This window comes from Penaeus chinensis, chromosome 35 (assembly GCF_019202785.1).
Source record: "Penaeus chinensis breed Huanghai No. 1 chromosome 35, ASM1920278v2, whole genome shotgun sequence".
Lineage (NCBI taxonomy): Eukaryota > Metazoa > Arthropoda > Malacostraca > Decapoda > Penaeidae > Penaeus > Penaeus chinensis.
This window is the reverse complement of record NC_061853.1, coordinates 11527147-11539429: the sequence shown is the minus strand read 5'-3', so window position 1 is coordinate 11539429 and position 12283 is coordinate 11527147. Positions and strand designations below refer to the sequence as shown.

Below are 12283 nucleotides of genomic sequence, written 5' to 3'. Positions count from 1 at the left end.
GCATAGGATATGATGCTGCATAGGTCTCCTAATTCATAATTGAGCTTGCAAAGAGAGTGCATAAGTATATTAAACAGTGTAGGGGACAATACTCCCCCTTGTGGAGTGCCTAATTCCAATTCGCCATTAGCACTATAGTTGCCTTGATACCACACTTTTGCTCTTCTCAAAGATAGATAATCCTTTATCCATAACAAGCTTGCCCTTAACTCCTAAAAGAGTTAGTTCATGGAGGATTGCAGTAGGGGAGGCTCTGTCGAATGCTCCCTTAAAATCTATGAAGTAAGAAGACTGTGCATTACGTCCATTTAGGTACTGTGCTAGACACATTTGTGTTCCTCTCCCTTTTTGAAAGCCAAAGACAGATGGGTGGATCATGTCTTTGATCTGGTGGTGTAAACGAGTAAGGAGAATTCTTTCACAGGTTTTAGACAGGCAGGACGTCAGAGAAATCGGCCTATATTCATCTGGCCGTCCTGGTTTTGGAATGGGAATGATGGTTGCCTTTTTCCAAGTGGTAGGCAAGATGCCTGCCATGTAGGTTAAGTTGAAGAGATCAAGAAGAGGATTTCTTCCCTTAACCTGTACCTTTGCAAGAAGTCGGATGATGTCGTAAGTGATTCCATCATCCCCAGGTGTAGTGGATTTGCTAGTCTTAATGGCTGCAAGGAGTTCCCCACTTGTAAATGGTGCATCAGCCTCATCTAAGAGGTGGCACTGATAGTCAATTTCGTTTTTATGGCCTAATTTAAGGGAGCACCTGCGTATGGATAACGGAAGACTATCAAGAGAAGAATCCTCACACCATTTATTGAGGAGAGGTGAGGCTACCCTTTATGGATGTGGGTGGGGTGTTATACTGCATGTATTGCCTTTAATCTTGCTGATTTCCATCCATACATTACTCATGGTTGTCATGGAGTCAATTGATTCTGCCCAGGCATAAAAATTTTCCTCCCGTTTCCGTGTTATTATCTCATTGATCTTTTTACTAAAAAAACACAAGATCCCTAACTAAGTATGGTTTTTTCCCCAAGTGTCGTAGCTGACTTACTGTAGATCGTATGAGCCTCCTAAGCAGTTTTATCTCAGGTTCTTTGTTTAGTTGCTGTGCATGTCTACCTCTGGAGGATAAAGATCTGTGCTTGGCATGGCTTTTGGGCTGTATTTGAGTAATGATATTGCCAACTTGCTGACAGAGAGTTTCATTAAAGTGATCCAGGCTGGTAGGAGTAAAGTCTTCATACCAGCAGGCAATTCTTTCAATGAATTCATCATGATATTTAGCAGCAAGGTGGTATCTAAGGCGTGGCTGGGGAGGGGTTCTTTTGCAAAAAGGGTGGGTTATACCTAATGCCCAGTGATCACTAACTAAGAATGGGATGACTTTCGCAGTACTTGGTAGTGTGTGCTGATTGTATAGAGCTATGTAGTCCAATTTCCCTCCTAAATAATGAGTTTTTTCGAAGGGGCATAATAAATGTATGGGGTCACTAGTATTTTGGAGATAGTCATAATAAGCCTTACCGTTTTTCCCAATGGTCCTTCCCTCGGAGCCCAAGAGAGGATGGCGAGCATTAAAATCCCCACACAATAAGACAGTATCATGCAGTCAGGAGGTTTAGGTACCACCTCACTATCAAGTGGATTATATACATTAATGATGGTGATAGTTTTACCGTCTAGAAATATTGTAATACTAAGATAGTCAACACAGGAGTTGTCACTATTGTCATCAATCACTTTCGATGGAATTGAGTTCATTATGTAAATGCCAAGCCCTCTCGTAGAGGGGTTAGCAATATTTGGTCTGTCATAGTATGTGTATGCCGCAATTTTTGCATAACGAGCACTAGTTCTGACTTCCTGAAGGCAACACACATCAACATTTTCGGAGTGAAGGTACTGGGAGAGAGTTGCCTTGCGTTTCTGCAAACTGTTTATGTTCCAGGTAATATATCTCAAGTGATTAACTGGAGACATTGATTACTTGACCATTTCTAAGGCCCACTACAGGGTGATGTTGTTGTTGATTGAGGAGGAACGAAAACATCCTTTCCTGAAGTTGAGATTGCTGAGCCATTTGTTGCTGCATCATGAACATCATCTGCTCCATCTGTCGAAGTAGCATTTGCAGTAGTTCTTTGATTTCCCCGTTGGACTTTTGTTTGTCCTGCTGCAGAGAGGGCTGAGCTGCAGCTGATGCTGCAACTGATACTGAAGCTGGTGCTGAAGCTCGTGCAGCAGATGGTGCTAGAGTTGGTGCTGCAGCTGGTGTTGAAGGTGGTGTAGAGACTGATGCAGCATATGGTGCTGGAGTTGGTGCTGCAGCTGGTGCTTGAGTTGACAGAGTTTGACCTCCTGCTTGTGCTGGTACTGTGGCCGGTGCCATGGCTTCCGTTACAGGGGCCATCACTGTTGACCTCTGCAGGTGTGGGAATTCCCCCACATCATCGAAGCGCGGGGCTGTCGGGGACTTTTGTGGGGGGGAGGGCTGCCTGTTTTTTTTACTGTTTGTTTTCCTGTCCTTTGGATAGTAAGCGCTTAATGGAGAGTTTGCATTATGCTCTTGTCGGCAATTCACGCATTTCCGAGGGACATTTTTTCCTTCGGAAATCTTTTCTGCACATTCTGAACTTCCGTGTGGAAGAGCGCAGTACCGGCATCGCGGTGCGTCTCGTGGACAAGCACGTGTTCCGTGGCCCCACTGTGAACAATTTCAGCAAAACGGGGTCAGGGATTTGAAGATGGCACACCTAAAGGGTGCCATGCCCTCATCCATTTTGATACTTTTAGGGATTACCTCCCCCTCATAGGTTATGATGACTCTCTGGGTCAGCATTCCATTAGTCTTCATGCGCCTCGCATGAATGATACGTTCATTATATGCTGTAATTTCTTCTGTTTCGATTTCCCTTGGGACATCGAACACAATGATGTTAGTACATTTTCCCTTGCCAAATACTTTGTCTTTCTCGAGCACCTCGCCACATACACCGCTAGATGTTATATGAGCAATAATTTGCTCGTTCTTGCATTTAACATAGACGTTGTTGCGTCCGATTTTCAGTTCTAGGGATCCGTATGTCTTAATATACAGGTCCATTTTTAGGGCCTTAGAGACCCAGCGATATTTGTCACCATGAGTGCGCAGTTTTGTCTCATTCTTGAAGTGTGCACACAGGTGTCCAGGTGGTGTAACTTCCACAGAGGCAGATAGCTGCCTCTTTGCTTTTTTTTTTCATCCGTGCCGGGGTCCCACCGATATCCTTCTCACTGAGGACATCGTACCTCCCCTCGGTTTCCATCCCTCCGTCTGTGGTCGCGGTCATTCCCCCGACCGCGAAATGGCCAACCTGAGTGCCTGTCAGAGAGAGAGAGAGAGAGTGCAAGACTGGGAGGGAGAGAGAGAGAGACTGGGAGAGAGAGAGAGAGAGAGAGAGAGAGAGAGAGAGAGAGAGAGAGAGAGAGAGAGAGAGAGAGAGAGAGAGAGAGAGTAAGACTGGGAGAGAGAGAGGGAGAGAGAGAGAGAGAGAGAGAGAGAGAGAGAGAGAGAGAGAGAGAGAGAGAGAGAGAGAGAGAGAGAGATAGCAAGACTGAGAGAGAGAGAGAGAGAGAGAGAGAGAGAGAGAGAGAGAGAGAGAGAGAGAGAGAGAGAGAGAGAGAGATAGCAAGACTGAGAGAGAGAGAGAGAGAGAGAGAGAGAGAGAGAGAGAGAGAGAGAGAGAGAGAGAGAGAGAGAGAGAGAGATAGCAAGACTGAGAGAGAGAGAGAGAGAGAGAGAGAGAGAGAGAGAGAGAGAGAGAGAGAGAGAGAGAGAGAGAGAGAGAGAGAGAGAGAGAGAGAGAGAGAGAGAGAGAGAGAGAGAGAGAGAGAGAGAGAGAGAGAGAGAGAGAGAGAGACTGGGAGGGAGAAAGAGCGAGACTCTGGGAGAGAGAGAGAGAGAGAGAGAGAGACTGGGAGAGAGGGAGAGAGAGAGAGAGAGAGAGAGAGAGAGAGAGAGAGAGAGGTTGGTATTCGCCTTAAGCACACAATGATGATAACATTAATAATTATATAATGATAATAATAACAGTAATGATAATAATAATTGTAATAATGAGGATAATATTAATAATAACAATACCAGTGATAATGTTGACAGTAATGATAACAATATTAATAATAGAAGCAATATTAATAATGATTGTGATAATAATGATAATGATAATATTGGTGATAATTATCATCATCTTCATTATCTTTATCATTGTATGATTATCATTATTATTATTATCATTATTATTTGTATCATGATCATTATGATTATTGTTATTATTGTTATTATTATTATTATTATTATTATTATTATTATTATTATTATTATTATTATTATTAATATTATTATTACTTTTATCATTATCATTATTATTATTACTATTATTTTTATCATGCTATGGCTATTACTATATATTGTTATGATTATTATTATTAGTGTTATGATTATTATAATTAGTGTTATCATCTCAACACCAACACCTGAAGTAATACACAGGAAACAAATTGATAAAACCGAATAGCGACCCCGTAAAAGCGTCTCAAACACGGGTCTTGTTTACATGACACAACAGCACGTGGCAAGAGGCGTCAGCGCATCTACCTGGTGTTCATTTTGGCGTAAATTACAGGCTCAGATCAACCACCAACTTAAAGATATTACATTTTAAGACACATGAAGATTTTTCAACGGAGAACAAGTATTATTGATTATATATAAGCTACAGAGAAGATTAGAGTATTATAGTCTAAAACCCTATAAAACGAAGAAAGAAAAAAGAAGACGATTTTTGCGTAAGTTGCTATGGGTGTTAAGGAGGGTTTTATTTCATTACATTTTTTTTTTTTTTTTTGTCATTTGTGTGTAAGTTTCTGTGAATGATAATGAAGCTTTTGTTTCATTATATATATAGTTATCTGTCGGGTTTTGGTTGGTATTCTATGTTTTAGTTGTCTGTATATATTAATATATTATGTTGCATCCTGTTATGCAATAGAATAAAAAAAAAAAAAAGCACTCTTGGTGTATAAGGAATGAAAGGAAATCGGGTGAGTTTTACATTCTTTGATATATCAGAGGTAGTTGGATGAGGAATGCAAGTTTGTGAAGAGCGTGTCTAGTTGATCCTCCTAGTTATTTTGTCACCATCAGGAAAGTATGTTGATATAAGGAAGAGCACAGGCAGAAATTTCTGAGGCCTCCATACCTTCGGCACTCAAGCAAGGGCTAACACCAGTTATATTCTCTAAAGAGCTTAGGCTAATTCCACTTTTTATAGAAGTGAAATGTGAAAGAACTGCAATTTGCATATCTAAATGTGCAGTGTAGGCTTGAAATCCCCTTGAGTCATTCAATCTTCTTTCCAGTATTTAGTTTCACTTAAGTTTCTGTGTGGTTTACCAAAGCCATCCCCACTTACAGGAATATATATATTTTGAATGAAAACTTTACAGTTGGAGGATGTCTCTGTGAATAGCCACATTATTTGCGCTGATTCTCCATAGACCATAAATAAGGGAGTTGGATTTTCATAAAAATGTTGATATCAAAAAGCACTATTGTTCTTTATCTCTGTGGATTACTTGATAACAGTGCCTGTCATTTCAGTTATTTTATAAGGCAGAATTCTTTATTTTTGTCTCTCTTTGTGCAGTTGAATTGTCAAAAGCATTATCACTGAATCAATTGTATGTCATTGTTACTGTAGCTCATTTTTGTAGCCCACAATTATAAACTTCCTTTTTATTTTTGTGTGATTCATGATTGTGCATATATATATATATAACCATGTAAGTTGTCAATTATTAATTGTCAAAAGCATTATCACTGAATCAATTGTATGTCATTGTTACTGTAGCTCATTTTTGTAGCCCACAATTATAAACTTCCTTTTTATTTTTGTGTGATTCATGATTGTGCATATATATATATATAACCATGTAAGTTGTCAATTATTAATTCTGACTTTTTTCCTTCAGGTAAACTTTTTGTTCAAGTGAGCTGTAATTGAATCGTCACCATGTGTAGTGTTGATCCTGATGAGCTCACAGAAATGACACGAGCCACAGGCCAGTTGGACATCAGTTGGTAAGCCAATTAATTTTTTTTTTATAATATTGTATCCATTAGTATTTGATTTATTAGTCTCCATGTAATATTTCCACATTACTTTGCTAGTGTTCTTGTTCACTTGGGATATTTGAAATTCCTGATACAGAATTATTTTTCTCATATCTTTTTTTATTTTATTATATTGTAAAGAGTTTGCTCCTCACTCTTTCCAGTGGTGATGTTATGTGTCGCAAATGTGGAACAGGAACTGCTGAAGTTGTGCTACGAGTCAAGGATGCATATTGCAGGTAGTCCTAAATGTTTATTTTGAGTAAATAAGATTTTTTTTTTAACTGAAAGTCTAGAATCTCTGTGTAATATTATATCCATTCATTCATCTATTTGTCCATGTGATTATAGATATAATCACGCACTTGGTGGGCATTTATGATATGAATTCTGAGTAAGACTTGGGAATTGAATACTGTGTGAACACATTTAACCCATTCGATCCAGGTGCCTTGCAGCATACACCTGGATTGAAATCTAGATACTAGGCTTCCTTGAGTGATGACCCCCTCCAGGCTTGTGGCCTTTAGGCCTGGCCAACACAAACACTCACATGTGACTGGCAAGAATAGGTACCTATGTATGGATATAGTATCCTTTTTGGAGATGGCCCTTAAGGCTAGATCAGTTTTACTCCATATGCTTTGTGCACTTATGATGAGTCGTCTCCATTACCCAAAACTCAGCAGTAATTCCCATGATAAGATGTTCCGTCACTGCCTCACACCCATATTTTGTTTCCCTTGGTGAGACGTTCCAATCACCTGCTCATCAGCAAATAATTTTTTTTGTGACAGGATGTGCTTAACTATTGGACACAGGTAACATACACTGAGCTCCAAAATAGCATTTTGGTTTTGCTGTTTGACTTCCATGATGTCCCTTAAAATTCTTATTCATTACAGTTATGAAATTTCTTGCAAATGCTTAAAAAAGCCTCTTTCAAAATATAGTACACATGTATACAAAAACTACTCGCCTTTGTAAAATAACATGGCCACAGAATAACTTTCAAGAAAATAAACTAAATTGCCCATGTTCATTGCTATAGCCTGTGGGTTTTTCAGTTGTACTTATGTATTAAATATATACTATATGTATTTAACATTTCCTATTACTTTTACTGTTATTTGTGATTTAAGAATTTCCCTAAGATATTTTTTTGTTTTATTGATATTTTGCAGTGTTTTTGGTCCTGTGACTTTTGATTTCTTATATTTTCATAGTGTTAGGCCAAACACATGGATAATCATATTTGCTAGTGTTAATCTTATAAAGGTGAATGGCCTGTTGGATGGATGGATGGATGGATGGATGGATGGATGGATGGATGGATGGATGGATGGATGGATGGATGGATGGATGGATGGATGGATGGATGGATGGATGGATGGATGGATGGATGGATGGATGGATGGATGGATGGATGGATGGATGGATGGATGGATGGATGGATGGATGGATGGATGGATGGATGGATGGATGGATGGATGGATGGATGGATGGATGGATGGATGGAAGGAAGGAAGATGTGCCGGCATTCATCAAAAACACTAACATATAGAAAAGCTCTTCATCTCTGTTATTCTTGAATGTTCCAGGGAATGTTTCTTGGCTTACTTTGTGCACAAGTTCCGCTCAACCATTGGCAAGTCAAAGCAGATCCGACATGGTGACAAAGTGTTGGTTGCAACATCTGGTGGACCATCATCGGCTGCCATGCTGCACCTCATTCGGCAGGGCCTGAATGAGACTTCACACAAACAGTTGCGATTTGAGCCAGCCTTCCTCTATGTAGATGGTAGTAGTGAATATGTCATGCTTTATACTAATGCTAAGTTGATTTAAAGTGACTGAATGATGTCGATTATTACAGAGTCAGAGTATTTCACACTGAGTAAAATTGATGATAAAGAAGATATGGATATGCATATAAATATGATACTCTTTAAAAAAAAATCTTTACAAAAATTACCCAGTGTATCATTAATTTTTTTGTGAGGTGATAAAAAATGTTATTGACAACATGAATTTATGTGTAAATTATTCCTTTTAAGCTAGGTATTTAATTTTTTTTTTCTGAATAGTAGAACACACTTTCAGTACCTGTTCTAATATTTTGAATAAAAAAAAAAAAAAAGTATTTATAGATTTATTTAAATTATAATGTAATAACAATATTTAAGTGGAAATGAAAAGTCATTTCATTTCTTATCATTTACAGAAAGTTGTTTAAGTGAAAACCCAAGCTCTGGCCATGAATACATCAAGAAAGTTTGTGGAGAAGTGACCTCGTTAAACTTTGATTGCTATGTTACATCAATAGAGCAGATTATGTCTACACAAGTGATGTCCCCTGTTTTGTTTACTAAGGTGAGATTATTGGTTATTTTCCTTCAGGCTTAGACTGCATATGCACGTGAAATATTTAATTTACTAAACTTTCATATTGGTACAGTTATATTATTGAGTAAATTTACAGCCAAGTAGAAACAGGGTAAAGAATACTATTGATTGATTGATTATAAACAGGAATGGAACGAAGAACATCTCCCAAAGACTAAGAGCCTAGAAGAAGGCACAAGAGACCTATTAATGGCCTGCAAGAGTCTATCGGCCAAAGAAGACCTAGCAGAGCAGCTGCGTCAAGACCTCATACTTCAGGCCGCAAAAGCTCTTGGTTATCAGAAAGTCTTTCTTGGTGACAATGCAACAAGCTTGTCTATTGCAATCCTGGGAAATGTGGCCATTGGTCGAGGCTCACAGCTGCCTGGAAGAGTGGTAGGTGATTGATTCTGCTGTGGGGTGATTGACGTTTTTTCTTAGTTAAATTTCTTTTCATGTCTAGTGGCAGTAATTGTCTGGTTTGAACCAACTTATCATACAGTATGAATATGAGAAAATTGATTTAGCTTTATTGTATAATAACTATATTGCATTTTACATAGAGAAATGACAATTACAAATTTATGCAATCAACATGTTATGTTATTGCAGTGGACAGTCCTTGTCAGTCGGTAACTTTCCTCTCACTTGCTTCTTACAAGTTACCAGTCATGTGCAGATTCTTTAATGCTATATATATCTCTCTGTCATGTTCACTGAGGTTAGCTAATGAACTGCCCTCACCCTTGCTATTGGGGTTGATGCCGAATTATGCTTGAATACCTGCTAATACCTTCTGTGAGCATATTTTCTACACAGACTCTTATTCATGCAGCAAAATGTATTATTATATGATCCAATCAGGAGAGTTTAAATATAAACAGGTTTAATAATGCAAAAATCTTTCCTGCAGCATTTCAAGTCAGTGCACCAAGGCATCGAAATATACCGACCAATGAGAGAAATTCTTCAAAATGAGATTCAGTATTATGTACAAATTCACAATTTGTCTGCAGAGCAAACACCAGGTTTCCAGACGAAGGTAGGGAACCAATTTTTACCCAGTGTATTAACTTTTTTCTTCTTTGTCCCCTTTTTCTAATTCTTTTATTTCCTTAGCTCCTTTTTCTAATTCTTTTATTTCCTTAGCTCCTTTTTTAATTTGTTTATTTTCTTCCTTTTTTTCTTTTAATGTCATCTTTTTCATTGTCTTCTTTGTCTATTATTTTCTTTTTCTATTACCTTCTTCCTTTGCCTTCCTTTTCTTCTTCCATGTCTTTCTCTTTTTTTTTGATTTGTTACTTTCTTCTGTTTTATGTCTTCTTTTTGTATTTCTTTTACCTTAATCTTATTTTCTTGATTATCTTCTTTTTCTATTTCTTTTACATTCGTCTACTTTTCCTTTTAGCATCTTTTCCATTCCCTTTTTTCCTTTCTCCTTTTACCTTGGTATTTTTTTCTAATTCTTGTACTCTTCTTCATATTTCTTCCACTTCTCTTCATCTTCTATCTCTTTCACTCCTCTGGTTCTTCTGTTTCATCTAATAATCCACTACTTCTCTTCTTTTTTTTCTTCATTCACTTTTTTGTGTATCTGCAGAAATTCCTCAGCATTATTTGTTATATTCTGAAAAATAAAGTTAATTAGGCCTGAAGATGATTTCCACCTTCTTTTATATGCAGATATAATTAACTTGTCTATTATATGCACAAATCATATTTTTAGAATGTAGGATGGCAGTTGTTACCATCATCACCATTGCCACACCATCATTATCCTATCATTTGCATATCATTTATAACCTAGCTTATTTTTTCCTTTAGGGTTCAAGCATCACCTCCTGCACAGAAGATTTTGTGAAAACCCTACAGATGGACTTCCCTGCCACTATCCCTACCATCTTCCGTACGGGAGACAAGCTCGTGTCCTCGTCCTCAGAGCAGAGCCGACGCACCTAGTCCAGAGCCAGTCATTGGTGCTGGTTCTTGCAGTGACGTGTGTGTCCTCTGTGGCTCGGATTTGGACACTGAGCAGGGTGAAGCTTCTGCTGTCCATGCCATTCTTGTATCGCAGGAATTGTCTCAGCGGAAGGTGGGGGGTGACTCCAAGGAAGGAAATAAGGGGATAAGCAATGCTTTATATGATAAATCAACTGTGAATGGAAGTTGTGAATCGAGTGACAGTGCAGAGCTTGCTGAAAATTCCTGTGCTTGTAATGGAGACGGTGGTTGTGGCAGTGGGGGAAAAAACAGCAAAAGGGAACATGTATTATCACCGGACCAGCTTGAAGGTTACCTCTGCTATGGATGTCGGATCATTGCAAGAGAGCTGGTAAGAAATATGTGGATAAGTAATGGTTTTATTTTCTCTCTTTTATTTATATTTTATAGAATTATTATTTTAGTAGTAATTATTATTTTTATATTTATTCATATATATATATTTTTTTTCTCAGGTATAGTACTTAAAGAGCAAAACTATGTACAGAGTTTTGAGAGGAATGTGAATGTTGCTATAATGCAGTCAAAATTCGACCTTCTAACATAGCCTCAAGGGTAAACAAAACAGAGTTTGCATCAGTTCATTACCCTCTCACAGGGGGTGGTACTCATGGTGCATTAATTCACTTGCCATTTCCATCTCAAAGGGGATGATAACTGACTATATACCCTGTATTGGCCTGGATTTGATATATAGTTTGACACCTTAGTACATGGATTATGACCACATCTTGCCATGAATTACAGTCATGTGACTACTCGTTTGTTAATGATGTATCTTTCACTTTCTTTTTTTTTTCCTTCCCCAATCTCTTTAATCCATTGCTGCTGATTAATTGTGTTTATACACAAGCGCATAGTCCTACTATAAGGAGACAGTTAATAAATTAGTCCTATTGTTAGGAATCAGTTATTAGTCAAGCCTATCTTATCTCTTTACCCTTTTCATTGATTTGCAGATTTAAAAAGAAAATATTTCTTTTATTAGTATATAATCATAGTGTCAATAAAAATAACAAGTTTCAAAATTAACATCATGGGGTATCAGGCATCCTCACAAGAGCCTACTGATTGACTCCCTGGTGGCTGAGCACTTCTGGAGCCATATGGATGCAACAAAATTCACAAAAAGACTACAGAGGACAATGCATGAACCCACAAATGATGCATTAATTAATCAATTAAATCAAATATTGCCTAAAACTTTTCTTTTTGTCTTCATTCCAGAGAGACCTCGAGCTACTCCCGTCGAAAACGTTAGGAATGGTGGCCGAAGAAGAACGACGGAAACTCATGAGGGAACAGATTCAGGATTTTCTCTTATAATGTGTCTCTGAAAATAGAGAATTTGCTTTTAGCATTTTATTGCAGATTGAAACTTGGACCTTTTTGTAATTATAGAGATATATTGGTGGAATTTCGTTGTTTTATTTCAAATAATCATAGTGCAAATGATTTTCTATATATGTTGGATTTTATTTTAAGATGTTTGATGACATCTAACTGTATTATGATTGAAATATTTATAACACCAAAGACTTTTTTGTGTTTAATGTTCTGAGAAAATAAGGTTATTTCATTGAGTCTGAACTAAAAAATAAAGTAAAATAAAGGTTAAAATAAAGTTTAAATTTATGTTAAATTGATATTAAATACATCTTTAATATCCTGACTTGTTGTTTTGTCAACTTAAGTTATTATTGTTCATGTTATAATCAGATTTTGATGATCATGAAAATG

At 37.6% G+C, this 12283-nt stretch overlaps 1 protein-coding gene across 2 annotated transcripts; it reads left to right on the top strand.

Moving 5' to 3' along the window:
• Positions 1–4601: 4601 nt before the first annotated feature.
• Positions 4602–11960, top strand: LOC125044216 (cytoplasmic tRNA 2-thiolation protein 2-A-like). 2 transcript variants are annotated; one of them, XM_047640730.1, is made up of 9 exons: positions 4602–4830; positions 6016–6124; positions 6322–6396; positions 7759–7958; positions 8382–8530; positions 8690–8938; positions 9456–9584; positions 10367–10874; positions 11771–11960. In XM_047640730.1, exons 2-8 carry the CDS (start codon positions 6057–6059, stop codon positions 10499–10501), a joined length of 1005 nt encoding a protein of 334 aa, XP_047496686.1. In that variant the 5' UTR covers positions 4602–4830; positions 6016–6056; the 3' UTR covers positions 10502–10874; positions 11771–11960. The 2 variants fall into 2 exon arrangements, with proteins under 2 accessions (XP_047496686.1, XP_047496687.1); XM_047640731.1 differs by having other exon boundaries at positions 4638–4656.
• The last annotated feature ends 323 nt before the right edge of the window (positions 11961–12283 follow it).

What these genes read in the sequence shown, in the direction of transcription:
- LOC125044216 (XM_047640730.1), top strand. Translation starts at nt 6,057, where the DNA reads ATGTGTAGTGTTGATCCTGATGAGCTCACAGAAATGACACGAGCCACA. An exon ending in CCCCTGTTTTGTTTACTAAG is followed by an intron (nt 8,531 to 8,689) that starts GTGAGATTATTG and finishes GATTATAAACAG; the next exon opens with GAATGGAACGAAGAACATCT. An exon ending in CACCAGGTTTCCAGACGAAG is followed by an intron (nt 9,585 to 10,366) that starts GTAGGGAACCAA and finishes TTTTTCCTTTAG; the next exon opens with GGTTCAAGCATCACCTCCTG.